Genomic DNA, 27,645 nt, shown 5'->3' with positions numbered 1-27,645 from the left:
GGCGCCGGAAGAAGGGCAAGAAGGGGAGCGGGAAGAGGGCGGAAGTGTGGCGTCAGGCGGAGCCGCGCGCTTTCCACTGCAGCCGCCAGGGGACAAAAAGGTCTCTCCCATCCGGGGCTTTTGTGCCGCGCGGGCTGAGCGCACAATGCCCGCCTCTTCCTCCTCCCCTGCCACACTTCCGCTTCCGGCCCGGAAGAGGGGGAAGGAGAGAGGCAGCCATGCAGCTCGGTGGGTGGGAGATGTAGTTCGCCAAGGGCCACAGAAATATTTCATTTTCTATTTATTTTATTTTTGCTTTTCTACTACTTTTTTCATTTTCATGCCCAGTAATTTTATTTTCTATTATTTATGTCCTTTTTTTCCATTCATAGTTTCCTATTTGTATTTAATTTTTTATTTACTATTTTCTACTTATTTTCTTCTACTTACTTTTTTATTATTACTAATTATTTTATTATTATGTTTCCTGTCTCTTGGTTTATTTTCCATTATTTGTTTGTCATTCTGTATTTCCTACTTTTTTCTATTATTTATTATTTTATCAATTTTTGTTTAATTATTTTTTATTTATGTTTTCTAATTTAGGATCAGCTTTTTCTTTTTCTATTTATTATTACTATTATTATTCTTTTATATTTTCTAATTTTCCTTTTCTATTTATTATTATTATATATTTATGTTTTCTATTTTTCTATTTATGATCACTTTTTCCTTTTCTATTTATTATTATTATTCATTTATTCATGTTTTCTAAATTTCTATTTATGATCACTTTTTCCCCTTTCTATTTATTATTATTCATTTATTTATTTATATTTTCTAATTTTCTATTTTTTCTTTTCTATTTATTATTATTATTTATGTTTTCTATTTTTTATTTATGATCACTTTTTTCCTTTATTATTATTCATTGATTTATTTATATTTTCTAATTTTCTATTTTTTCTTTTCTATTTATTATTATTCGTTTATGTTTTCTATTTTTCTATTTATGATCACTTTTTTCCTTTTCTATTTATTATTATTCATTGATTTATATTTTCTAATTTTTCTTTTCTATTTATTATTATTAATTGATTTATATTTTATAATTTTCTATTTTTGTTTTCTATTTATTATTTTTATTATTTATTTATGTTTTCTAATGTTTTATTTATGATGACTTTTTCCCTTTTCTATTTATTATTATTATTATTATTATTATTATGTTTCTATTTTTCTTTCAGGTGTTTTTTTACCCTCCTGAGATTATTTTGGGGAGTTTTTTTTTAAGTGTTTGAACAGATTTTGGAATTTAATTCTATTTTTTGACATTTATAGGTTGTTGGTCACTATTTTTAAATAAAATGTTGTCATCTTCATGGCATTGAGAGTAATGCTGTGAGTCTCAGTCCAGAGATAAATAAATTGGATATGACTACTACTACTACTATTGGGTTTCTGTGAGTTTTCCAGGCTGTCTCCCATAGATGTGGATGAAATGCCAGGAGAGAATGCTTCTGGAACATGGCCAGACAGCCCAAAAAACTCACAGCAACCCAGTGATTCTGGCCATGAAAGCCTTCGACCAAACATCATTATCAGTCTTTGTATTAGCAATAATAATTGTAAGTAATAATATTGAGGAAAGCTGTCAAGAGATTAAAAAGGATATAATAATTCATAAAATAATAATACAGAAACATAAATATGTATTATATATCATGTAGTGTGTGTATATACACATATATACAATTTAGTTTGCCATGATATGAAAGGATTATCATCCACAATTTTCTATATTATATATTTATAAATTTTATGGTATTCATATATATATATATATATGTATATATGTATATATGTTTATATATATATATAAACATAATTTATAAATATATAGTAGACATCTCCGGGCTGAGGGTTGAGTAGCCCATCCTTCCCTTGAACAGAACGGTCTGTCTCTGTCCCAACAGGGCCGCTGACCATCTGCGGAGAAGTGACCGTCCTGCACGGCGGGTTCCTGCTGGCCTCCCAGCTGTGCCACCCCCGGCCGTTGTCCGAGCTGGCCAAGTCCGACTGGCCCGTGGTGGGGAAGCCCATCCTGGAGGCGCTGGAAGAGATCTGCACCTCCCACTCGTCGTACCCGCCGCAGCCGGACGCCTGGAAGAAGAAAGCGGCGGTCATCCTGTGGTCCAAGGTGCTCTTCTCCGAGGCCCCGGCGGTGTCCCTGAACCAGCGGTGGAAGGACGACGCCTTCTTCTCCGTCAGCAGCATGATCCCGGAGGTCAACCGCACGGTGCTCTTTGAGCTCTTCATGGCGGCCAACGCGCCCCGGCTTTTCACCGAACTTCTCCTGGTTCTTCCGGAGCCGCTTTGCCGGCGGGAACTGGAGGCGCTGGTGGCGTACGTGGCCAAGGAGACCTCTCCGCGCGACGTCCGCTTCTACTTAGACGTGTGGTGGGAGATCATGAAGCACAAGGCCGGCCAGGAAGACCGTCTGACCTTGCTCTTCCGCAACGTCTCCCGGCAGTGTCTCCCGGAGCCGGACGACACAGGTCAGGCCCCGAAGCGCTTCAAGAGCGACGCCCCTCCCTCGACGCATCCCCCCCTCGAGACGAACGTCCTTCCCATCTTAACGGAGGGTTTGAAGCTGATCCAGGGGAGCGTCTGCCCGGCGAAGATGAAGTGTTACGCTCTTGCCAACCTCGTGGACCTTGTGTCCATGTCGCTGGCGGCGTGCGACGCGGAGTCAGTGCCCATCAAGACGTACTTGGTGAAGGTCTCTTCAGTGGTGACGCTTTGGTGCAGCGACTGCGACAACCGCTATAGCAAATCGGAGCTGGACGAGAAGGTGAAGGAGGCTGAGCGGAGCGTGAGTTTGCTCAGCGTGGCTCAGACGTCCAAAGCGTTCTTGCTCATAGATTTGGCTTTTCTCCACGCTTTGTTGGAAGAGTGGTCTACGGAGCTTCAGGATTTCCTCAACGATCCGGAACAGGTCTGCTACGAAAGCTACCGGCTCCTCGATTGCTTGGCGTCGTTGCAGAAGCGGCTGGCGAGGTATGCCGAGTCGGGGGGCGACTTGGAGGACGAGACGGCCAAGGCCGTGGCGCGCCTCTCCGAGCTCGTGGCGGACTTCTTGAAGAGCGTCAGCCTCAAGCCATGCAACAATGAGGCCAAAAAGGACGTTGTGGCCTCTGTGGCCATGGTCATAATCGACAAGCGGATGGACCGCCACGAGGAGGTGTGCTCCGTATTCGCGGCAGAGAAGGACTGGGCGCTCACCGAGGAATGGGCCGACTGCCTTGTCAAGAACAAGGAGCTCTTCCGGGATCCCGGGACCGTCCTCAAATTGGCACAGACTTTGGCCAACAGCAGTCAAGACGCCCAAAGCCAGGGGCAGGCCGCCCGCGTGGCCAAAGTCATCCTTGAGTGTTACACGGCACTCCCCTTGACCGATCAGAACCAAGTCATTTCCGGCATCTTGGCGACGTGGGGCCGGAAGGGCCTTTCCGGGGCATCGCCGGCCTTCTCGGAGGGTTTCCAGGAGGAACTCAACGTAGCCTTCAACCAGATCATCCAGAGCGTGTCCGGAGAAGGCTTCCAGAGGGTGGTGGCTGCCGTGTCTCGGCTTGTGGTGCTCAACCCGGAAGCGACGGTCAAGAAGATCTACCACTTGGTGGTGGCCAATTTAGGAACACATCTCTTCTTGGCGGAGATCTTGTGTTGCTTCCCGGCCCTGAGGTTCCAGGAGGGTCAGGACGCGGGGGACGCCTCGGCCAACCTGCTCTTGGCCTGCCTGCGGGAGACCATCTGGGACCGGCTGACCTCCGCCAAGGAGAAGGAGCAGTTCTTGGAGTTCCTGGGCTACCTCCTCCAGCCCAACGGGGCCCACCCGCTCCTCTCCCCGGCCGAAGTGACCCGCAGCCTGGTCCTCCCGTTCCTCAAGTCGGACTCCCCGTGCGTCGAGCTCTGCTTGCGCATCCTCGACCAGGCTTTGAAGGTGCCTTCGGAGCCGGACTGGATCCACGCCTGCCACCCCTTCCCGCTCCTCCTCTCCCTTTGCAAGCTCCTCGACGGCTTCGCTCAGTACTGGCACGAACCGGAAGGCCACCACGCGTGCTCCTTCGAGACCAAGGACTTGGTGGCCACCAACCTGGCCCGGCTGTGCCACGCCCTCTCGGCCCAGAAGGACTCCTTTTCCCCGGCGCTGTGGGACCAGTCCGTGTCCTGGCTGCACAGGAAGGCCGGGGCCTTGGACTGGACCGTTGGCTTGCGGCTGGAGAGCGTCTACGGGGAGCACTTCAAGAAGGAGGTCCCCTCCACGCTCTTCGAGGTCTGCAAGCTGCCCCAGGAGGAGTGGACCTCCCGCTCGGACGGACAGTACGGGCCGGGCAGCGGGCTCCTGGCCTGGATGGAGTGCTGCTGCGTCTCCACCGCGCTGAGGGAGAAGATGCTGGTGCTCCTCACGGTCAACGTGGACAACCCCGAGGAGGTCAACCTCTTCAGCAAGGGCTTCTTGGTGGCCCTCGTCCAGGTACGGGGCTCGGGCAAGAAGGGAAATGCGAGGAGTGGAAATAGTCCATGGGGTCTTAGTAAACCATAAGCAGAATATGAGTCAAGAGTGTGATGCAGCAGCAAAAAAGGCCAATGCTGTTCTCAGCTTTGTCAATAGGAGTCTCGTGCCCACATCAAAGGAAGTCATAACTATCAATATAAATAAAAAATGTAATGTTAATTTGTGGTATTAACATAACTCAAAAACCACTGGATTGACACAAAATTTGGACACAAGACACTTAACAGTCTAACAAGTGTCCGTCAGGCCTAACACACACACACACACACACACAAAACCCCAGCGGAACAGACTTAAACCCCCAAAAAATACACCATATATACATATACGCATACACTCATATACATATACACATGCACACATTCATACGCACACACATATATATGCACAAACACATACATATATACACACATACATATACATGCACACATATACACATGCGCACACACAAACACACATATATACACATATACAAACACATATATACACACACAAAACACATATACACAGACTGGACACAAGACACCTCTCAGGCCAGCGAGTGACCATCACTCAGAAAAACACTGAAAACACAGCAGAAGAGAGTTAAAAAAAACAAACAAAAATACATTACAACACATGCACAAAACCACATATATACATATATACACAAAGTTATACACACATATATACACATACACACAAAACACATATACACAGATTGGGCCACAGCAATGCGTGGCAGGGGATGTATAGTGTGTGTGTGTGTATATATAAATATATATGAAAGGGATCTAGGAGTCTTAGTAAACGATAAGCAGATTGTGAGTCAGGAGTGTGATGCTGCAGCAAAAAAGGCCAATGCTGTTCTTGACTTTGTCAATTGGAGTCTAGTGCCCACATCAATGGAAAGAACGACTGAAAGAAAGGAATCAAGGAGTCTTAGTAAACCATAAGCGGAATGTGACTCAGGAGTGTGATGCTGCAGCAAAAAAGGCCAATGCAGCTCTCTGCTTTGTCAATAGGAGTCTCATGCCCACATCAAAGGAAGTCATAACAATCTATATAAATAAAAAATGTAATGTTCATTTGTGGGATTAACATAACTCAAAAACCACTGGACAAATTGACATGAAATTAGGACACAAAAATGAGTGTCCATCGGGTGATAAACACACAGACACACACACACACACAAACCCCCTGCGGAACAGACTTAAAAACCCAAAACATAAACCATATACACATACATATACACATACATATATACATACATATACATACATATACACATACATATACATACATATACATACATACATATACACATACACTCACATACATAGAATATTTATAATATTATGTAATACAATATAATACTAATAATAATATATTTTAATTATATATTTCATACTACATATATTACTAATAATATTACAATATGATGGTATAGTACAATATAGTAATATACTGATATTGTACTATGCTAATAATATATTGTATATACATATCATATTTATAATATTATAATGCAATACAATATAATAATATATTATAATTATATATTTTATATTACATGTGATATTACTAATAATATTACAATATATATAGTACAATATAGCAATATATAATACTATACTAATAATATAATATAGTGTATATACATGGAATATTTATAATATTGTAAAGTAATACATAATAATAATAATAATAATAATATAAGTAATATATTATAATTATATTTTATATTACATGTAATATTACTAACAATATAATGGTAAAGTACAATATAGTAATATTTAATACTGATATTAAATATTATATATTACTATATTGTACTATACCATCATATTGTAATATTATTAGTAATATTATATGTAGTATAAAATATATAATTAAAATATATTAATATTAGTATTACATTGTATTACATTATAATATTATAAATATTCTGTGTATATACAATATATTATATTATATTATATTATATTATATTATATTATATTATTAGCATAGCACAGGAGACAAGGTGGAACTGTCACTTGGCCAGGTTGCAACATTCACACTTGCCTCCAACAGACAAGAGTTCTTTCTCCCACCTTGGACATTATTCCACACTTGCCTAGTTTCCAGCAGACCTCACAACCTCTGAGGATGCCTGTTGTAGATGGGGGCAAAATGTCAGGAGAGAATGCTTCTGGAACAGGGCCAGAAAACCCACAGCAACCTAATAATAATAATAATAATAGTAATGACATTCTTTGATAATAACAATGCCGGTGATGATGGAAAGTCATCTGCCCCGGAGTGTGGTGGAGGCTCCTTCTTTGGAAGCTTTTAAGCAGAGGCTGGATGGCCATCTGTCAGGGGTGATTTGAATGCAATATTCCTGCTTCTTGGCAGAATGGGGTTGGACTGGATGGCCCAGGAGGTCTCTTCCAACTCTTTGATTCTATGATTCTTCTGGAGGCTTTCAAGCAGCCATCTGTTTACAACTTTAGGATTCTCTGATTCTGTGAAGTAATGGGCTGGGTGGCCACCTGGCGGGAGGGATCGGATGGTGCCTTCCTGTGCGGCCTGTGTAGCCTGTGGTTGTGTAATTCCAGGTCTTCCCGTGGTGCAGCCAGACGGAGTGGCGGCGCCTGGTCCACGTGATCCAGAGCCTCCTGGAGCGGGAGGTGCTCTACGTGCCCTACTCCCTGGAGTACGTCCCGTTCCTCCCGCTGCTGGACTTCCGCCCCTTCGCCTTCCACCTCCAGCTCTCGGTGCTGCTCCTGAGGGTGTTCCAGTTCCTGTGCGGCTCCAGTGGCGCGGGGTGGATGCCCTCGGCCGCCTGGAAGCACCTCTCGCGGCTCTACTGCCTGAGCGTCTCCGACCTGCTGGGCTCCGCGAAGGAGGCGGCGCGCGGCATGCGGCGGGCGGAGGACCCGCGGGGCGGCGTGCGGCAGGAGCTCTCCTTCACCTACGTCCAGATCTTCTGCCACGTCCTGCACGTGGCGGCCATGCTGCCCGAGGACGGCACCGCCGAGGCCCTGCTCGTCCTCTCCTTGGAGGTCCTCTCGCAGTACGAGGTCCTCTACGAGGCCGACGAGTCGTTGGGCAGCTCCCTCCGGAAGGCCAACGAGAGGCACTTCCTGGAGTCCATCGCGGAAAACGTCACCAACAAGGAGGTCCGCACCATGCTCCTCCAGAAACTCCGCAAGCTATGAAGGCCCGCGGAGGTGGGCTCAGGATTGGCGCTCCGTATACGCGAGATCCCTCTGATTTTACAACGAGCGAGGATTTTGTTTTGATCGTCGGTGGCAAACCTGAGAGATCTCTAATAAACATCTATCTCTTTTTTTTCCACTCGTTTCCTCTTTTTTGGTGTCATTGTTGATACTCTTTTGTATGGTTTTACATACAAAATAGGCACAAAATTAGGAGAAATATTGTGTACACAATCTACTTCTGTTTACATCCCGTTATCTTGAAATGCCACGATGGACCTGTTCTCTTCTGGATGGTTCCACGTGCTTCCTGTTTGGTTTCATATGCAAAATTATTAACTCATTTCGTATGCAAAATTATTACTCATTTCTTACACAAAATTATTCATTTCATATGCAAAATTATTAATAATTTTGCAAATGAAATGAGTTAATACTTTTGCAAAAGTATTAACTCATTTCAGATGCAAAATTGACTTCAGATGCCAAATTATTACTCATTTCATATGAAAAATTATTAACTTATTTCATATGCAAAATTATTAACTCCTTTCATATGCAAAGTAATTTTGCATATGAAATGAGTTGTTTTACAAAATTATTAACTCATTTCATGTGCAAAATTATTAACTCCTTTCATATGCAAAATTATTAACTTATTTCGTATGCAAAATTATTACTCAATTCTTATGCAAAATAATTTATAACTTTGCAAATGTAATGAGTTAATACTTTTGCAAAATTATTAACTCATTTCAGATGCAAAATTATTACTCATTTCATATGCAAAATTATTAACTTATTTCATATGCAAAATTAACTCATTTCATATGCAAAGTAATTTTGCATATGAAATGAGTTGTTTTGCAAAATTATTAACTCATTTCATGTGCAAAATTATTAGCTTATTTCATATGAAAAATTATTACTCATTTCAGATGCAAAATTTACTCATTTCAGATGCGAAATGATTAACTCATATGCAAAATTATTACTCATTTCATCTGCAAAATTATTATTTTGTGTATAAAATTACCGTCTTTTTGACATTTCTTGAAAAGTTTTGAAATAATCTGAAATATCCCTTATCTTGAAAAATTCTGAAACAATCCGCACGTGGCTCGTTTGCTTTTGCGCGGTTCCACGTATTCCCTATTTTGGTTTCATATGCAAATTTATTACAAATACTGTATATACATTGACTTTGATGCTGGGTCTGTGAAAACTAAATGAATTTTGCATTGTAAATCCCGTCTTCAACCTACTGGCTTTTAGAGAAGATATGTATGTACACAGTACTAAGATGCAACCACAAGGGGGCAGCATTTAGAAAGGATAACGTAATGGCTTCTAGATATGTATGAATGCAGTGCTGAGACGCGGCCCCAAGGGGGCAGCATATAGAAAGGATAATGTAATGACTTATAGATATGTATATATGCAATGTTGAGATATGGCCACAAGGGGGCAGCATTTAGAAAGGATAACATAATGGCTTATAGATATGTATGTATGCAATGTTGAGATATGGCCACAAGGGGGCAGCATTTAGAAAGGATAACGTAATGGCTTCTAGATATGTATGAATGCAGTGCTGAGACGCGGCCCCAAGGGGGCAGCATATAGAAAGGATAATGTAATGACTTATAGATATGTATATATGCAATGTTGAGATATGGCCACAAGGGGGCAGCATTTAGAAAGGATAACGTAATGGCTTATAGATATGTATGTATGCAATGTTGAGATATGGCCACAAGGGGGCAGCATTTAGAAAGGATAACGTAATGGCTTATAGATATGTATGTATGCAATGTTGAGATATGGCCACAAGGGGGCAGCATATAGAAAGGATAACGTAATGGCTTATAGATATGTATGAATGCAATGTTGAGATGCGGCCACAAGGGGGCAGCCTATAGAAAGGATAATGTAATGGCTTATAGATATGTATGAATGCAGTGCTGAGATGCAACCACAAGGGGGCAGCCTATAGAAAGGATAACGTAATGGCTTATAGATATGTATGTATGCAATGTTGAGATATGGCCACAAGGGGGCAGCATTTAGAAAGGATAACGTAATGGCTTATAGATATGTATGTATGCAATGTTGAGATATGGCCACAAGGGGGCAGCATTTAGAAAGGATAACGTAATGGCTTATAGATATGTATGTATGCAATGTTGAGATATGGCCACAAGGGGGCAGCATATAGAAAGGATAACGTAATGGCTTATAGATATGTATGAATGCAATGTTGAGATGCGGCCACAAGGGTGTAGCATACAGAAAGGATAATGTAATGGCTTATAGATATGTATGAATGCAGTGCTGAGATGCAACCACAAGGGGGCAGCCTATAGAAAGGATAACGTAATGGCTTATAGATATGTATATATGCAATGTTGAGATATGGCCACAAGGGGGCAGCATTTAGAAAGGATAACGTAATGGCTTATAGATATGTATGTATGCAATGTTGAGATATGGCCACAAGGGGGCAGCATATAGAAAGGATAACGTAATGGCTTATAGATATGTATGAATGCAATGTTGAGATGCGGCCACAAGGGTGTAGCATACAGAAAGGATAATGTAATGGCTTATAGATATGTATGAATGCAGTGCTGAGATGCAACCACAAGGGGGCAGCCTATAGAAAGGATAACGTAATGGCTTATAGATATGTATATATGCAATGTTGAGATATGGCCACAAGGGGGCAGCATTTAGAAAGGATAACGTAATGGCTTATAGATATGTATATATGCAATGTTGAGATATGGCCACAAGGGGGCAGCATACAGAAAGGATAATGTAATGGCTTATAGATATGTATGAATGCAGTGCTGAGATGCAACCACAAGGGGGCAGCCTATAGAAAGGATAACGTAATGGCTTATAGATATGAATGTATGCAGTGCTGAGAGGTGACCACAAGGGGGCAGCATATAGAAAGGATAACGTAATGGCTTATAGATATGTATGTAATGCAGTGCTTAGATGCGGCCACAAGAGGGCAGCATGTAGAAAGGATAACGTTATGGCTTATAGATATGTATGAATGCAGTACAGAGACATGGCCACGAGGGGGCAGCATATAGAAAGGATAACCTATTGGCATATAGATATTATGTATGCAGTGTTGAGATGTGACCACAAGAGGGCAGCATTTAGAAAGGATAACGAAATGGCTTATAGATATGTATGTATGTAGTGCTGAGATACGGCCACAAGGGGGCAGCCTATGGAAATGATAACGTAATGGCTTATAGATATGTATGAATGCAGTGTTGAGATACGGCCACAAGGGGGCAGCATATAATGTAATGGCTTATAGATATGTATGTATGCAGTGTTGAGATGCAGCCACAAGGGGGCGGCATTTAGAAAGGATAATGTAATCTATATATATAAATTTGTTAGGGGCATCCAACGAGGAAACAAAATTCAAAAACCCCCCAACGAAACTTAACCAAAATTCCCATGCCCATAACACAACCCACAAGGTACAAACATATCTACTCAAAATGAAAAACAACACAACAACACACTCACAAAACGGCAAAACAACAAAACTCAAAAATCCCCCAACGAAACTTAACCAAAATCCCTGTGCCCATAACACAACCCACAAGGTATAAACATATCTACTCAAAATGAAAAACAACACAACACTCACAAAACGGCAAAACAACAAAACTCAAAACCCCCCCAACAAAACTTAACTAAAATCCCTGTGCCCATAACACAACCCACAAGGTACAAACATATCTACTCAAAATGAAAAACAACACAACAACACACTCACAAAATGGCAAAACAACAAAACTCAAAAATCCCCCAACAAAACTTAACTAAAATCCCCGTGCCCATAACATAACCCACAAGGTACAAACATACCTACTCAAAATGAAAAACAACACAACAACACACTCACAAAACGGCAAAAGAACAAAACTCAAAAAAAAAACCCAACGAAACTTAACCAAAATTCCCATGCCCATAACACAACCCACAAGGTACAAACATATCTACTCAAAATGAAAAACAACACAACACACTCACAAAACGGCAAAACAACTGAGCATGCGCATTGGCGCCCAGCCGCAAGTTCCCTGGTGCGCGCACATGGCCTTCCGGCCAACGTTCCCTCTGCGGAAACCATGCCCACTCCAAGCCCCGCCGCGCCGCTTCCCGCACACACACACCCCCTGCCGCACACACACACGCAACCCCACGCTCCATCACTCCCCCCGCCGCCGCACACACACATGCAACCCCACGCTCCATCACTTCCCCCACCGCCGCACACACATGCAACCCCACTCCCCCCGCCGCCGCACACACACACGCAACCCCACGCTCCATCACTCCCCCCGCCGCTGCACACATACACGCAACCCCACGCTCCATCACTCCCCTGCCCCAATCTTACCTCCTTTTACTTCAAGCCACCTCCAAACCCCACCCCGCCCCTTCCCGCCCTCTCAAAATCTAGGAAAGACAGGAAGGAAGGAAAGAAGGAAGAAAGAAAAAGGGAGGTAAAGAAAAAGGGGGAAGGAAGGAAAGTTAGAGGAAGAAGAAAAGGAAAGAAAAGGAAAGATGGAAGGTAAGAAAAGAGAGACAGCAGAAGAGAAAGAAAAAGGGGGAAGGAAGGAAAGAGATAGAGAAAGAAGAGGAGAAGGAAAGATGGGAGGGAAGGAAGGAAGGAAGGAAGGAGGGAAAGAAGGAGAGAAAGAGGGAAGATTGGCCACAGCAACACGTGGTGGGTAAAGGTTGTTATTTCTATGATTATGATGATGATGCTATTGTTCCTCTGAGACCCTTTGAGGGGGAATGGGAGAGGTGTCAGGTCCCAGAGGCAATGCATTGCATTATTGTTATTGTTATGATGGTGGTGAAATAAGAGGAAATAAAAAGTGAAAGTAGGAAGCAAATAGGGAGGGAAGAAAGGCAAAGGAAGAAAGGGGGAGGGAAGGAAGGAAAGAGAGAAGGATGAAACCAAGTAGTGAAAGAAGGAAAGAAAGAAAGAGGTAGAGAAGGAAGAAAGGAGAGAAAGGGGGAGGAAAAGGGGGAAGGAATAGGTAGGGACCTCTCTTTTGTAATAGTCCAGATATCTACCTCAACTTTGATAAGTTTTACTATAGGCCACAGCAACGCGTGGCAGGGCACAGCTAGTGGCTTATAGATATGTATGTATGCAGCTCTCCGATGCGACCACAAGAGGGCAGTATATAAAATATTAACAGCTAGTAAATAAAATGGACCAAAGTGTTTCCCAAGAGAAATATTTTTATTGAACGGCTGTCCTTTGGGGGCGCTTCCAGCCCCACGAGGGAAAGACAGTAAATCCAGTGGTGTGTTTCTATTTACATTTTTCGTTTATCGTCGTCACCCATTTCATTCAGGGTTGTATCACAGCGTAAACACTGAAAGTGGCAATGTGATTGGTCGTGCGCTTTTTGGTCCCCGTCTCCCGGCCTTTCAGGTTGGCTCCATCGACCCTTGGCGGAACAATACAGATATTGGCCCCTCCTCAACCGCTGGGAGACTTCACGCAATGGCACCTTGGCAGAGTTTTGGCACGTATTTGTAGGCACTTTGAAGGCATCGTAAAGGCAATGGCGGTGGATTATGGGACTTGCAGTCCAAGAAGAGGCACGTGGGGGGCCCTATGGCAAAACCACAGAACGAGGGAAATAAATAGGGCAGGGGAAACACATTGAGATCAGTGCAATCATAAAAAACAAAGGAAGGCTGCTTGGGAACTACAACTCCCATAATCCTTGGCTTGACAGAACCGATGGGAGTTGTAGTCCCAAACGTAAAGGGACTAACAATTCCCATTACGAGAAAGCCCTTAGTATCTACATCTTATCAGTCGGCCCTATTTTATATATATATATATCTTTCTCTGCTGGATGAAATATAAAATTAATTTGCATGTATGCAAATCTGTTGTCGGGCGTCGCCACAGTATTCAGATCATGGTCCCGGTCATCATTTGGAAGGCCAATGTAGGCACTTTTTTGGGATTTTTTTCAGAGAGACAACTCCCAATTGGTGGTGGATGATGGGAATTGCAGTAGATCAAAACACAATTGGAACAGACTTAATATTTTAAGGTGTTCTTAGATGAAAGAACAACAGGAATGGAGGACTGACGTGTGGTTTTGGTCGTTACGATTTGAGATAGGATTTGGATTCTAAACTAAGCCAGCAATCTGGTTTAGCATGACGGACTACAATTCCCATCATCCCAGACAGACTCCCAGCACAGACTAGGGAGTGATACAGCAAACAAAGGCCATTCAAGGCCCAACAAATACAATCCAAACCCAGTTCTTTTGAGCCTCGTTTTCCCTCAAAGAAGAAGTCCAACGAAATCATAACAGTGTCGACTGTGTGTTCCCAAAGCACCCATAATGCCCCAAATTCTGGGATTTCGCTTGGAATCTGGTCCAGAATTGGCCGTTAATGTCCCCGTTTGCAGTAAAAATACTGAAGTATCAGGAACTTAACATCTTCAGCCTGAAAGGAATGAGGAGAAGTGGTGGAGAATCAGTAGACAAGAGCAGATGCGCTCCCGATGGATGATGGCTGTTGGGAAAAAGGCACAACGGACTATCCGGATCAATGGCGGTGGAGGTAAACAGTGCGGGGCGAAGCGGAACGGATCCGTCACGAGTCGGAAGAAAAGAGAGGGAATCGTCTCGCGGAGTCCCCAAGTTATATGGATGTTGTGCAACGTGGTTTCGGATCCCGTCGAACAGCAACTACGGATGAAGAAAAGGCAAAACGGACTATCCGGATCGATGGCGGCGGAGGTAAACAATATGGGGCGAAGCGGAACGGATCCATCGCGAGTTGGGAAGAAAGGCGTGATCTGTCACAAGTCGGAAAAAAAGACGAGGGAAACGGCTTGCGGAGTCCCCAAAGTTATCTGGATGTCGTGCAACGTGGTTTCGGATCCTGGCAAACAGCGACTACTGATGAAGAAAAGGCACAACGGACTATTCAGATTGATGGCGGCAGAGGTAAACAGTGTGGGGCGAAGCGGAACAGATCCCTCGCAAGTTGGAAAAAAAGGTGAGGCAAATGGCTCGCGGAGTCCCCAAAGTTATCTGGATGTCGTGCGATGTGGTTTCGGATCCCGGCGAACAGCAACTACGGATGAAGAAAAGGCACAACGGACTATCCGGATCGATGGCAGCAGAGGTAAACAATACGGGGCGAAGCGGAACAAATCCGTCGTGAGTTGGAAAAAAAGGCGAGAAAAACGACTCGCGGAGAAAAACAGCTTGCAGAGTCCCCAAGTTATCTGGATGTGGTTTCGGATCCCGGCGAACAGCGACTACAGATGAAGAAAAGGCACAACGGACTATCCGGATCGATGGCGGCGGAGGTAAACAATACGGGGCGAAGCGGAACAAATCCGTCGTGAGTTGGAAAAAAAGGCGAGGAAAACGACTTGCGGAGTCCCCAAAGTTATCTGGATGTCGTGCAACGTGGTTTTGGATCACAGCAAACAGCGACAACGGATGAAGAAAAGGCACAACAGACTATCCGGATCGATGGCGGCAGAGGTAAACAATACCGGGCGAAGCGGAACAAATCTGCCGTGAGTTGGAAAAAAAGGCAAGGAAAACGACTCGCGGAGTCCCCAAAGTTATCTGGATGTCGTGCAACGTGGTTTTGGATCACGGCAAACAATGACAACGAATGAAGAAAAGGCACAACAGACTATCCGGATCGATGGCGGCAGAGGTAAACAATACGGGGCGAAGCGGAACACATCCGTCGCGGATCGGAAAGAAACGTGAGGGAAATGGGCCCCGGAGTCCCCAAAGTTAACTGGCTGTCGTACGACGTGGTTTTGGATCCCGGCAAACAGCGACAACGGATGAAAAAAAGGCACAACGGACTACCCGGGTTGATGGCGGTGGAGGTAAACATTGTGGGGCAAAGTGGAACACATCCGTTGCGGGTCGGTTTCAGATTCCGGCGAACAGCAACTACGGATGAAGAAATAGCAAAACGGACAACGTGGATCAACATCACTGGAGGTAAACCAAAAACGCCTCCATCGTGAATTGGAAAGAAAGGCAAGGGACGCCCTTCGTCCGCGGGAACGCCCCACGGAGTCCCCAAAAGGTATCTGGATGCGGTGCGACGTCGTGTTGGATCCCGGTGAACGGCGTCCGCGGACGTTCGGGGAAAAGGCAAATTGGACCATCGGGATGGAGGGAAACCAAAACGCCTCCGTCGCAGATGGGAAGGTCCGAATCGAGGGGGGACGTCCCCCGGAGTTATCTCGACTTGGCGGCGTCCTGCGGCGTCCGGTGCCGGTAGAGCCGTGCGGCTTTGCGGCAGATGAGGACGAACCAGTAGAGCTGTGGGGCGATGAGGAGGGCGTTGGCCACGTTGCAGTGGAAGGGGATGCGGAAGGGCACCTTGTAGATGGGGAGGCCCACCTGCCGGGCGTAGGACCAGTACATGAAGGGGAAGAGGGCGATGCGGCAGAGGAAGAAGGTCAGCAGGATCAGCAGGCCGTTGGCCTTGTGCAGCAGAGAGTCTTGCATCTGCAGCTGCGCCCCCCAAGGAGAGAGACAGAGACAGAGAGAGAGAGAGAGAGGACACGGCAGTCGTTAGCGGAAACCCAAGACACGCACCCCTAGCAGGGAGGTCAAGAAGACTCCCCTTTAATAATAATAATAATAATAATAATAATAATAGTAATAATAATAATGATAATGATATGAGGATTTAAAGATCGAACTGCAAAGACACAAGCCAGTCAAGGTGGTCCCAGTGGGGATCGGCACACTGGGTGCAGTGCCTCAGGACCTTGGCCTGCACTTAAAAACAATAGGAACTGACAAAATTACCATCTGCCAGCTGCAAAAGGCCATCTTACTGGGATCTGCATGCATTATTTGCCGATACATCACACAGTCCTAGACTTAATTTATTTTTATTTTTTATTTTAAAATTATTATTATTATTATTATTATTATTTATTTTAAATTATTATTTATTATTATTATTATTATTTAAAATTATTATTATTATTATTATTATTATTATTATCATTATTATTACAAGATTAATAGACAGCGAACAAGATCACTATACTTGTCGTATTGGATCACATGGATCATATGAGTTAGGACACTTCCCAATAATAATAATAATAATAATAATAATAACAACAACAACAATAACAATATGATTTCAGACACTTCCCGATGATGATTATTATTGGAAAGTGCCTGAACTAATAATAATGATTATTATTATTATTATTATTATTATTATTATGAGTTAGGACATTTCCTAATAATAATAACAACAACAAAAAAAAACAACAATAATATGAGTTCGGAAAGTGTCTGGACTTATTATTATTATTATTATTATTATTATTATTATTATTATTATTGGGAAGTGTCCAAACTCATTATTATTATTATTATTATTGGGAAGTGTCTGACAAGTGATCCAATACTACAACCAGCATAGTGATGTTGTTTGCTGTGATGGATTGAACAAAGAAGGAGGAGGACACTTCCTAATAATAATAGTAGTAGCAGTAATAATAATAATAATCCAGCATTTAGATCTTGTTTGCTGTGACATACTGTGCTTTTGTGTCAATAATAATAATATGAGTTTGGACACTTCCCAATAATAATAAGAAGAAGAAGAAGAGGAAGAAGGAGAAGAGGAGGAGGAGGAGGAAGAGGCGGAGGAGGAGTTCGGACACTTCCCAATAATAATAACAGTAGTAGTAGTAGTAGTAATAATAATAATAATAATAATAATAAGAGTTTGGACACTTCCCAATAATAAGAAGAAGAAGAAGAGGGGGAGGGGGAGGAGTTTGGACACTTCCCAATAATAATAATAATAATAATAATAATAATAATAATAATAATAAGTTCAATCCCCCACCCGTGGGCATAGCTCCCATATCAACGTGGGTGCAGTAGGTAAGTGCCGAGTGCATTTACCTGCATGAGGATCTTGCCCAGCGACACGAAGGGGGTGCTCAGCTCAGCGGTGAAAATGCAGCCCACAAAGAAGTCTCCCAGTTCTCCTCGGAGGTGCTGCGGAAAAGGAGGCAGAGAAGGCATGGGGTCCCGAGTGGCCATGATTCATGCACCCCTCGGGGAGGGACAGCAGTGGTCAGTGCCCAACCTTCCTTTTTTGGCCCCGGGGATGGAGAAGGCAGTGGACCTCCAGCTCCAGGTGAGCTTGGATGACACACCTGGCCTTCTCTCATACAATCCGTCCCTTTGGACACTGGGGGGGGGGGGGCTGCTCCAACCTGCCCGAACCCGACTGGCAACCCCCACCCAGAGGAACCCCTTTTCCTTGGCCGCCCCAAGGCTGTGGAACGACCTGCCGGAAGGAGCGCTCTGAGAGCTAGAGCAAGTGGAGGCCTTGTGCCGCCTTCTTCTTCTTCCTTACCACGGCCACGGGGGTGAGGACCACCAGGATGAAGAGGTGGTGGGTGACCATGAGGCGCTCCTTGCGCAGGAAGGCCCCCAGGCTGGCCCAGGAGTGCTTGGGGGCCGCCTCCCCCCGCTCCTCGCTCTTGTGCCAGTGGCAGAGGTACATGACGTAGATGTCGTAGGCCATGTAGGAGACCAGCACGCCCACGTACTCGCGCGCCACCCAGTGCCTGCACAACAGGGAGAAGGAGGAAGAGAAGCGGTATTATTATTATTATTATTATTATTATTATTATTATTATTAGATGAGTCCACAGTAAACAAGATCACTCTGCTGGCTGTTGTATTAGATCACACATCAGACCCTTCCCAAGTCTCTAGGATGATTGTTTTTAAGTGCAGGCCAAGGTCTTGAGGCGCTGCACCCAGTGTGCCGATCTCCACTGGGACCCACCTTGACCAGCTTGTGCCAGAGTCTTTGCTAATGTAATACAATACAATACTAATTAAAATACGATATTATAATTATATATATTTTATATTACATGTAATATTACTAATAATATTACAGTATAATGGTATAGTATAATAAAGTGAAGAGAGGGGCCCAGGAAGACAGTTCCATCTTGTCTCCTGTGTTATTTATTATTTATTTATTTATTACTTGCACTTATTTACCGCCACTCTCAGCCCAGGGGGCGACTCGTGGCGGTGAACAACAACATAGAAAAGACAATTTACAGTAATCAGAACAATACATAACATGCTACTACTACTTGACATATACTTATACTAAAAATCCGCTTCGTCATATCATGGGTCATAGTCAGTCTCATAGTCGTGGTCCATTCCGGTCATCATTGCCAAGATATAGCACTCAGTTAAAGGCCAACTCGAAGAGCCATGTTTTCAGGCTCTTACGAAAGGCCATAAGGGAGGGCGCCTGTCTAACTTCAGCAGGGAGGGCGTTCCACAGCCAGGGGGCCACCACCGAGAAGGCCCTCTCCCTCGTCCCCGCCAGGCGTGCCTGTGAGGCAGACGGGATCGAGAGAAGGGCCTCCCCGGATGATCTCAAGGTCCTCGTGGGCTCGTAGGCCAAGATGCGGTCTGCAAGGTATTTTGGGCCGGAACCGTTTAGGGCTTTGTAGGATAACACCAGCACCTTAAATTGGGCCCGGTAGCAAATCGGCAGCCAGTGGAGCTGGGACAGCAGGGGCGTTGTGTGCTCCCTACGCCCTGCTCCTGTTAACAACATGGCTGCCGCGCGCTGGACTAGCTGAAGCTTCCGGGCCGTCTTCAAGGGCAGCCCCACGTAGAGAGCGTTGCAGTAGTCGAGGCGGGACGTGACAAGAGCGTGTACCACCGTGGCCAAGTCAGACTTCCCAAGATACGGGCGCAGCTGGCGCACGAGCCTGAGCTGTGCAAATGCTCCCCTGGTCACCGCTGAAACCTGAGGCTCCAGGCTCAACGATGAGTCCAGGGTCACACCCAAGCTGCGAACCTGCGCCTTCAAGGGGAGTGCGACCCCGTCTAGCACAGGCTGTAACCCTATGCCCTGTTCGGCCTTGCGACTGACCAGGAGTACCTCTGTCTTGTCTGGATTTAATTTCAGTTTGTTCGCCCTCATCCAGACCATTACAGCGGCCAGGCACCGGTTCAGGACTTCGACGGCCTCCTTAGTAGCAGGTGGGAAGGAGTGACAGAGTTGGACGTCATCTGCGTACAGGTGACACCGCACCCCGAAACTCCGGATGATCTCACCCAGCGGCTTCATGTAGATGTTAAACAGCATGGGGGACAGGATGGAGCCCTGAGGAACCCCACAAGTCAACGGCTGTGGTGTTGAACAGGAGTCCCCCAATAACACCTTCTGGGTACGGCCCTCCAGAAATGACCGGAGCCACTGCAGAGCAGTACCCCCGAGACCCATCTCTGCAAGGCGTCCCAGAAGAATACCGTGGTCGACGGTATCGAAGGCCGCTGAGAGGCCGCTGTTATGCTAATAATATAATATAATATATTAATTATATATTTTATATTCCATGTAATATTACTAATAATATTACAGTATAATGGTATAGTATAATAAAGTGAAGAGAGGGGCCCAGGAAGACAGTTCTATCTTGTCTCCTGTGTTATGCTAATAATATAATATAATATAAATACATATAATATTTGCAATAATGTCATATAATATAATAATACAATATTATAATTATGTATATTATATTACATGTAATATTACAGTATAACGGTATAATATAATAGTGAAGAGAGGGCCCAGGAAGACAGTTCCATCTTGTCTCCTGTGTTATGCTAATAATATAATATAATATAAATACATATAATATTTGCAATAATGTCATATAATATAATAATACAATATTATAATTATGTATATTATATTACATGTAATATTACAGTATAACGGTATAATATAATAGTGAAGAGAGGGCCCAGGAAGACAGTTCCATCTTGTCTCCTGTGTTATGCTAATAATATAATATAATATAAATACATATAATATTTGCAATAATGTCATATAATATAATAATACAATATTATAATTATGTATATTATATTACATGTAATATTACAGTATAACGGTATAATATAATAGTGAAGAGAGGGCCCAGGAAGACAGTTCCATCTTGTCTCCTGTGTTATGCTAATAATATAATATAATATAAATACATATAATATTTGCAATAATGTCATATAATATAATAATACAATATTATAATTATGTATATTATATTACATGTAATATTACAGTATAACGGTATAATATAATAGTGAAGAGAGGGCCCAGGAAGACAGTTCCATCTTGTCTCCTGTGTTATGCTAATAATATAATATAATATAATATAAATACATATAATATTTGCAATAATGTAATATAATATAATAATACAATATTATAATTATGTATATTATATTACATATAATATTACAGTAAAATTATATAATATAATAATGAAGGGAGTGGGCCCAGGAAGACAGTTCCATCTTGTCTCCTATGTTATGCTAATAATATAATGTAATATAATGTATTGTTTATACATATAATATTTATAATATTATAATGTTATGCAATATAATACTGGGTTGTTGTATTTTTTCAGGCTATATGGCCATGGTCTCCTGACGTTTCGCCTGCATCTATGGCAAGCAGCTTCTGAGGATGCTTGCCATAGATGCAGGCGAAATGTCAGGAGAGAATGCCGCTAGACCATGACCATATAGCCCAAAAAAGTACAACAACCCAATGATTCCAGCCATGAAAGCCTTCGACAATACAATATAATACTAATAATAATAGTAATACAATATTATAATTATATTTTTTGTATTACATGTAATATTACTAATAATATATTAATATTATTAATAACACATTGTAATAATATTACAGTATTGTGGTATAGTACAATACAGTAATATTGTTACTGTAAACCGCTTTGAGTTCCATCTTGTCTCCTGTGTTATGCTAATAATATAATATAATATATATTTTATATTACATGTAAAATTACTAATAATAATACAGTATAATGGTATAGTATAATTCAGTGAAGGGAGTGGGCTGAGAAGAGGAGTATATAAATATAGTAAATAATATAGTAAATAATATAATAATAATATGAAATTATAATTATATATTTAGTATTACATGTAATATTACTAATAATATATTAGTATTATTAATAACATATTGTAATAATATTACAGTATAGTGGTATAGTACAACCCTTGAGTTGCCCGAGGGCTGAGAAAAGCAGGATATAAATATAGTAAATAATACAGTAAATAAATAAATAATATATAATACTGATATTATGCTATGCCAATAATATAACATGTTGTATGTATTGTATGTATATATATATCTTGTAAGCCGCCCTTTGGGGTGAGAAGGGCAGCATATAAATGTTGTAAATAAATAAGTAATTTATTATTATTATTATTATGAATAATATTTAATATTATTTAAATGCATTATAACTGTATTCTCAATTCGCTTCTGACACGATTACGAAATAAATATGTGAAACGCCCTGCTGTGGAATGGATTTATCACAACGATATGGTCATTATTAGTGATTAGTCTGGTCCTGAGTGGGGTTCCCGCTCCGTCCCGCCTTGAGGCACAGTGACTTCTTCCCTCCTTTCAACGGAAAACCAATGCTGTGCTGATGCAAGATCTTCGAGGCGAAGGTATTGCACCAAGAGAGCCCGTTTCCCTCTTTTCCATTTTGCAAAACTCAAAGAGAAAGGCCTGGAGTGGAAAGAGATAAGGAGGTGCATTCCTTCGTTCCGCTCCAGCCATGACTTCAGGCAAAGGATTTCCACGTAATGGAATGTTTTTATGGGGAACCAGGCGCTTCCGGAGACGGGTTTATGCGTGACCTTCGGCATCGCTTCTGATATTTCCATGCAGCACGCTCCAATTGTCCTGCTATCATCAACATCATTTATTATTTATCATTATCATTTAAAAAATATATTATTATTATTAATCATTATTTTATTATTATTGTTTATCACTATTATTTAACATCATTTAAAATATATTGTTATTTTTACTATTATTTATCATTGTTTTTATCATTATTATTTATCATCATTTAAAATATATTATTATTTTTACTATTATTATTTATCATTATTATTTATCATTATTTAAAATATATTATTATCTTTACTATTATTATTTATCATTATTGTTTTGATCACTATTATTTATTATTTAAAATATATTATTATTATTACTAATATTATTTATCTATTGTTTTTATCACTATTATTTATCATCATTTAAATATATTATTACTTTTACTATTATTAATCATTACTGTTTTGATCACTATTATTTATCATCATTTAAAATATATTATTATTATTTTTACTATTATCATTTATCATTATTGTTTTTATCATTATTATTTATTTAAAATATATTATTTTTACTATTATTATTTATCATTATTATTTATCATTTAAAATATTATTTTTACTATTATTATTTATCATTATTGTTTTGATCACTATTATTTATCATCATTTAAAATATATTATTATTTTTACTATTATTATTTATCATTATTATTTATCATTTAAAATATATTATTATTTTTACTATTATTATTTATCATTATTGTTTTTATCATTATTATTTAGCATCATTTAAAATATATTATTATTTTTACTATTATTATTTACCACTATTGTTCTTATCATTATTATTTATCATTTAAAATATATTATTATTATTATTACTATTATTTAATCATTATTGTTTATCATTATTTTTTATCATTTATGATTTATCATTATCATTTCCTTAGGCATTTTGTGCCATTAAAAATTGCCTTTTTCAAATAGCCCAAGCAACGCCAGGAACCCAAGGTAGTAATTAATAATAATAATAATAATAATGAAGAGCTCCTTACCTGCTGTGCACCACGTCTTTGCAGTTCAAAACCACCACGATCCCCGAAACGGTGGCCATAATGGCTTGGACGGAGGACACCAGCCTGGAAAGAAGAAGGGAACGTCAATGTCAACAAAGACAATGTTTTGTTTCTATTTTTTCCTATTTGATATGGCTGCATTATGAGTCTATGTGGCAGAGTCCCAAAGGCCAGTGCGCTTGAGAGGATGGACCGGGGCAAGGTCACCTGCTCCAGAAGGAAAGCAGAGTAAACACTCTTAAATCAATACACAAACACAAAATAAACGATTGGCAGGGAGCAATGACTTTGGCAATAGAAATGAATGTGTGTGTGTACGTAGGATCTAGGAGTCTTAGTGGAGCAGAAGCGGAACGGGAGCCAAGAGTGTGGTGCTGCGGCGAAAAAGGCCAATGCGATCCCAGGCTGCGTCAAGAGGAGGAGCGTGTCTAGACGGATCTCTCAGCAAGGTCTCCCCAAAGGAGCAACTCCCTTCTTCATTCCACATTTTCGCAGGTCAACACGTGGGTGGGAAGGGAAGGGAGGAATCTGGCTCCGGCATCGGACCTGCCCTGGTGAGGATCCACAATGCGCCAAGGAGCATTCCTTCCTTCCAAACCATGAGAACGGCAGCAAGGAGACAGGTAGGTAGGTAGGTGGAGAGGAAAATGGATGGATGGATGGATGGATGGATGGATGGATGGATGGGCAGGCAGATAGATAGGAAGACTGGTAGGTAGGTAGGTAGGTAGGTAGGTAGGTAGGTGGAGAGGAAAATGGATGGATGGATTGGTGGATGGATGGGCAGGCAGATAGATAGGAAGACTGTTAGGTAGGTAGGTAGGTGGAGAGGAAAATGGATGGATGGATGGGCAGGCAGATAAATAGGAAGACTGTTAGGTAGGTAGGTAGGTAGGTAGGTAGGTAGGCATAGTAATAAACATCATAAGAGACGGGGAGATACGTAGGTAGATAGGTAAGTAGAGAGGAAGATAGACAGACAGATAGATAGACAAATGGACAGGAAGACAGGTAGGCAGGCATAGTAATAATCATAATAATAATAGGAGACAGGTAGATAGATAGGTAGAAAGGAAGATAGACAGCCAGAAAGACTGGTAGGTAGGTAGGTAGACATAGTAATCATGATAATAGGAGACAGGTAGGTAGGTAGGAGACAGGTACATAGGTAGGTAGGTAAGTAGGTAGAGAGGAAGATAGACAGACAGATAGACAGGAAGACAGGTAGGTAGGAAAGCATAGTAATAATCACAACAACAGGAGACAGGTAGAGAGGTAGAGAGGATAGATAGATAGATAGATAGGAGACAGGTAGGTAAGTAGGTAGGTAGGAGACAGGTAGATAGGTAGGTAGAGAGGAAGATAGACAGACAGCCAGGAAGACTAGTAGGCAGGTAGGTAGGCATAGTAATAATTATAATAATAGGAGACAGGTAGGTAGGTAGGAGACAGGAAGATAGGTAAGTAGGTAGAGAGGAAGATAGACAGACAGACAGACAGGTAGGTAGATAGGTAAGTAGGTAGAGAGGAAGATAGACAGATAGATAGACAGACAGGAAGACAGGTAGGTAGGTAGGTAGGCATAGTAATAATCATAAAAATAGGAGACAGGTAGGTAGGTAGATTGAGAGGAATATAGATAGATAGATAGATAGATAGATAGATAGATAGATAGACAGACAGGAAGACTGGTAGGGAGGTAGTCATAGTAAAACTGATAATAATTTTATTGCTATTATTTAACAATAATAACATAATCATGCATGTCCACATGAAGACCAACATAATAATAATAATAATAATAATAATAATAATAATAATAATAATAACAATAATAATAATATGTCCACATGAAGACCAACATAATAATGATAAGAAGAAGAAGTCCACAGGAAGACCAACATAATAATAATAATAATAATTATTATTATTATTATTATTATTATTATTATATGTCCACATGAAGACCAACATAAGAAGAAGAAAAAGAAGTCCACAGGAAGACCAATGTAATAATAATAATAATAATAATAATAATATGTCCACATGAAGACCAACATAATAATGATAAGAAGAAGAAGTCCACAGGAAGACCAACATAATAATAATAATAATAATAATAATAATAATTATTATTATTATTATTATTATATGTCCACATGAAGACCAACATAAGAAGAAGAAAAAGAAGTCCACAGGAAGACCAATGTAATAATAATAATAATAATAATAATAATAATATGTCCACAGGAAAACCAACATGATAATAATAATAATAATAATAATAATAATAACAACAATAATAATAATATGTCCACATGAAGACCAACATAATAATGATAAGAAGAAGAAGTCCACAGGAAGACCAATATAATAATAATAATAATAATTATTATTATTATTATTATTATTATATGTCCACATGAAGACCAACATAAGAAGAAGAAAAAGAAGTCCACAGGAAGACCAATGTAATAATGATGATAATAATAATATGTCCACATGAAGGCCAACATAATAATAATAAGAAGAAGAAGAAGAAGAAGAAGTCCACAGGAAGACCAACATAATAATAATAATAATAATTATTATTATTATTATTATTATTATAAGATGTCCACAGGAGGAAGACCAACATAATAATAATAATAGTAATAATAATAATATGTCCAGAGGAGGAAGACCAACCTAATTCATCACAATCCTAATAATATGTCCAGAGGGAGACCATTATAATAATAGCTATTATGATTATTATTAGGAGGAGGGAGACCAAGATGACCATAAGAATACTAATACTAATCCTGTTGGTGTTCCTGATCTTCCGCTGAGGAGGATGTGCTCCTTGAGGCTCCATGCGGGTCCGCTGTTATTATTATTATTATTATTATTATTATTATATGTCCACATGAAGACCAACATAATAATAATAATAAGAAGAAGAAGAAGAAGTCCACAGGAAGACCAATGTAATAATGATAATAATAATAATAATAATAATAATAATAATATGTCCACAGGAAGACCAACATAATAATAATAATAATAATAATAATAATAACAATAATAATAATATGTCCACAGGAAGACCAACATAATAATAATAATAATAATAATAATAATAATAATAATAACAATAATAATAATATGTCCACAGGAAGACCAACATAATAATAATAATAATAATAATAATAATAATAATAATATGATGTCCAGAGGAGGACATAATCCATCACAATCCTAATAATATGTCCAGAGGGAGACCCTTATAATAATAGCTATTATGATGATGATTAGGAGGAGGGAGACCAAGATGACCATCATAATAATAATAATAGTAATAATACTACTGGTGGTGTTGGTGGTGGCCCTGGTGGGTGGTGTTGCTGACCTTCCGCTGAGGAGGATGCGCTCCTTGAGGCTCCATGCGGGTCCGAGCCAGGCCAGGCCGCGGAGGCAGGCCGCGAAGAGGCCCGGGAAGAAGACACTGCCCGCCGCCAAAGGGAACCACATGCCCTCCTCCCCTCGGACGCAGGAGAAGGAGAAGCCGGAGAGGCCGGAGGAGAAGCGGGAGAAGCAGGCCCAGAAGGAGAGAGAGAGAGAGGGAAGCAGGAGGAGGAGGAGGAGATGGGAAGGCCCGGCCCTCCTCCCTCCTTCCCTCCTCCCTCCTTTCCCCGGATACAAGGCTGGGAGCGCCAACCTCCCGAACCTTTGAATGGGACGCCCCGCGTTCCAAACTCATGAATGAGACACCTTCCTTCCTTCCTTCCCAGGCTCTTCCTTCTTGAATGGGGCGCCCCAGATTCATGAATGGGACACCAGCCTAGCAAGGAGGGCACTGCAAGGTCAACACCCCAGTCATCACAACACCACCACTCTAGGATCTAACCATAGGGTATTACTCAGGATGCCATAGATTAGAGTCAATCGGCTAACACTTAGAATCCTAGAATCCTAGAGTG

General features: G+C 41.2%; 2 protein-coding genes across 2 annotated transcripts; one reads left to right on the top strand and one right to left on the bottom strand.

The window, feature by feature from the left end:
* Window positions 1-136: 136 nt before the first annotated feature.
* On the top strand, window positions 137-7,885 carry GEMIN4 (gem nuclear organelle associated protein 4). The gene is made up of 3 exons (XM_060756652.2): window positions 137-228; window positions 1,956-4,516; window positions 7,144-7,885. Exons 1-3 carry the CDS (start codon window positions 219-221, stop codon window positions 7,744-7,746), a joined length of 3,174 nt encoding a protein of 1,057 aa, XP_060612635.2. The 5' UTR covers window positions 137-218; the 3' UTR covers window positions 7,747-7,885.
* Window positions 7,886-13,026: 5,141 nt separating this feature from the next.
* On the bottom strand, window positions 13,027-27,342 carry TLCD3A (TLC domain containing 3A). Its single transcript, XM_067472208.1, has 5 exons — window positions 27,075-27,342; window positions 23,663-23,746; window positions 18,226-18,439; window positions 17,766-17,861; window positions 13,027-16,340 (listed from the first exon to the last, which is right to left on the bottom strand). The coding sequence occupies exons 1-5, from the start codon at window positions 27,194-27,196 to the stop codon at window positions 16,062-16,064; spliced, it is 795 nt and encodes a 264-aa protein (XP_067328309.1). The 5' UTR covers window positions 27,197-27,342; the 3' UTR covers window positions 13,027-16,061.
* Between the last annotated feature and the right edge of the window lie 303 nt (window positions 27,343-27,645).

This window comes from Anolis sagrei, chromosome 11, assembly GCF_037176765.1.
Source record: "Anolis sagrei isolate rAnoSag1 chromosome 11, rAnoSag1.mat, whole genome shotgun sequence".
NCBI lineage: Eukaryota > Metazoa > Chordata > Lepidosauria > Squamata > Dactyloidae > Anolis > Anolis sagrei.
This window is presented reverse-complemented; position numbering and strand designations above follow the sequence as displayed.

Coding starts and splice junctions, on each gene's coding strand:
- GEMIN4 (XM_060756652.2), top strand. Junction 4,517..7,143: donor TCTTGGTGGCCCTCGTCCAG/GTACGGGGCTCG, acceptor GTGTAATTCCAG/GTCTTCCCGTGGTGCAGCCA.
- TLCD3A (XM_067472208.1), bottom strand. CDS start 27,196: ATGTGGTTCCCTTTGGCGGCGGGCAGTGTCTTCTTCCCGGGCCTCTTC. Junction 18,440..23,662: donor AAAGACGTGGTGCACAGCAG/GTAAGGAGCTCT, acceptor CCTGTTGTGCAG/GCACTGGGTGGCGCGCGAGT. Junction 16,341..17,765: donor TGGGCAAGATCCTCATGCAG/GTAAATGCACTC, acceptor TGGGGGGCGCAG/CTGCAGATGCAAGACTCTCT.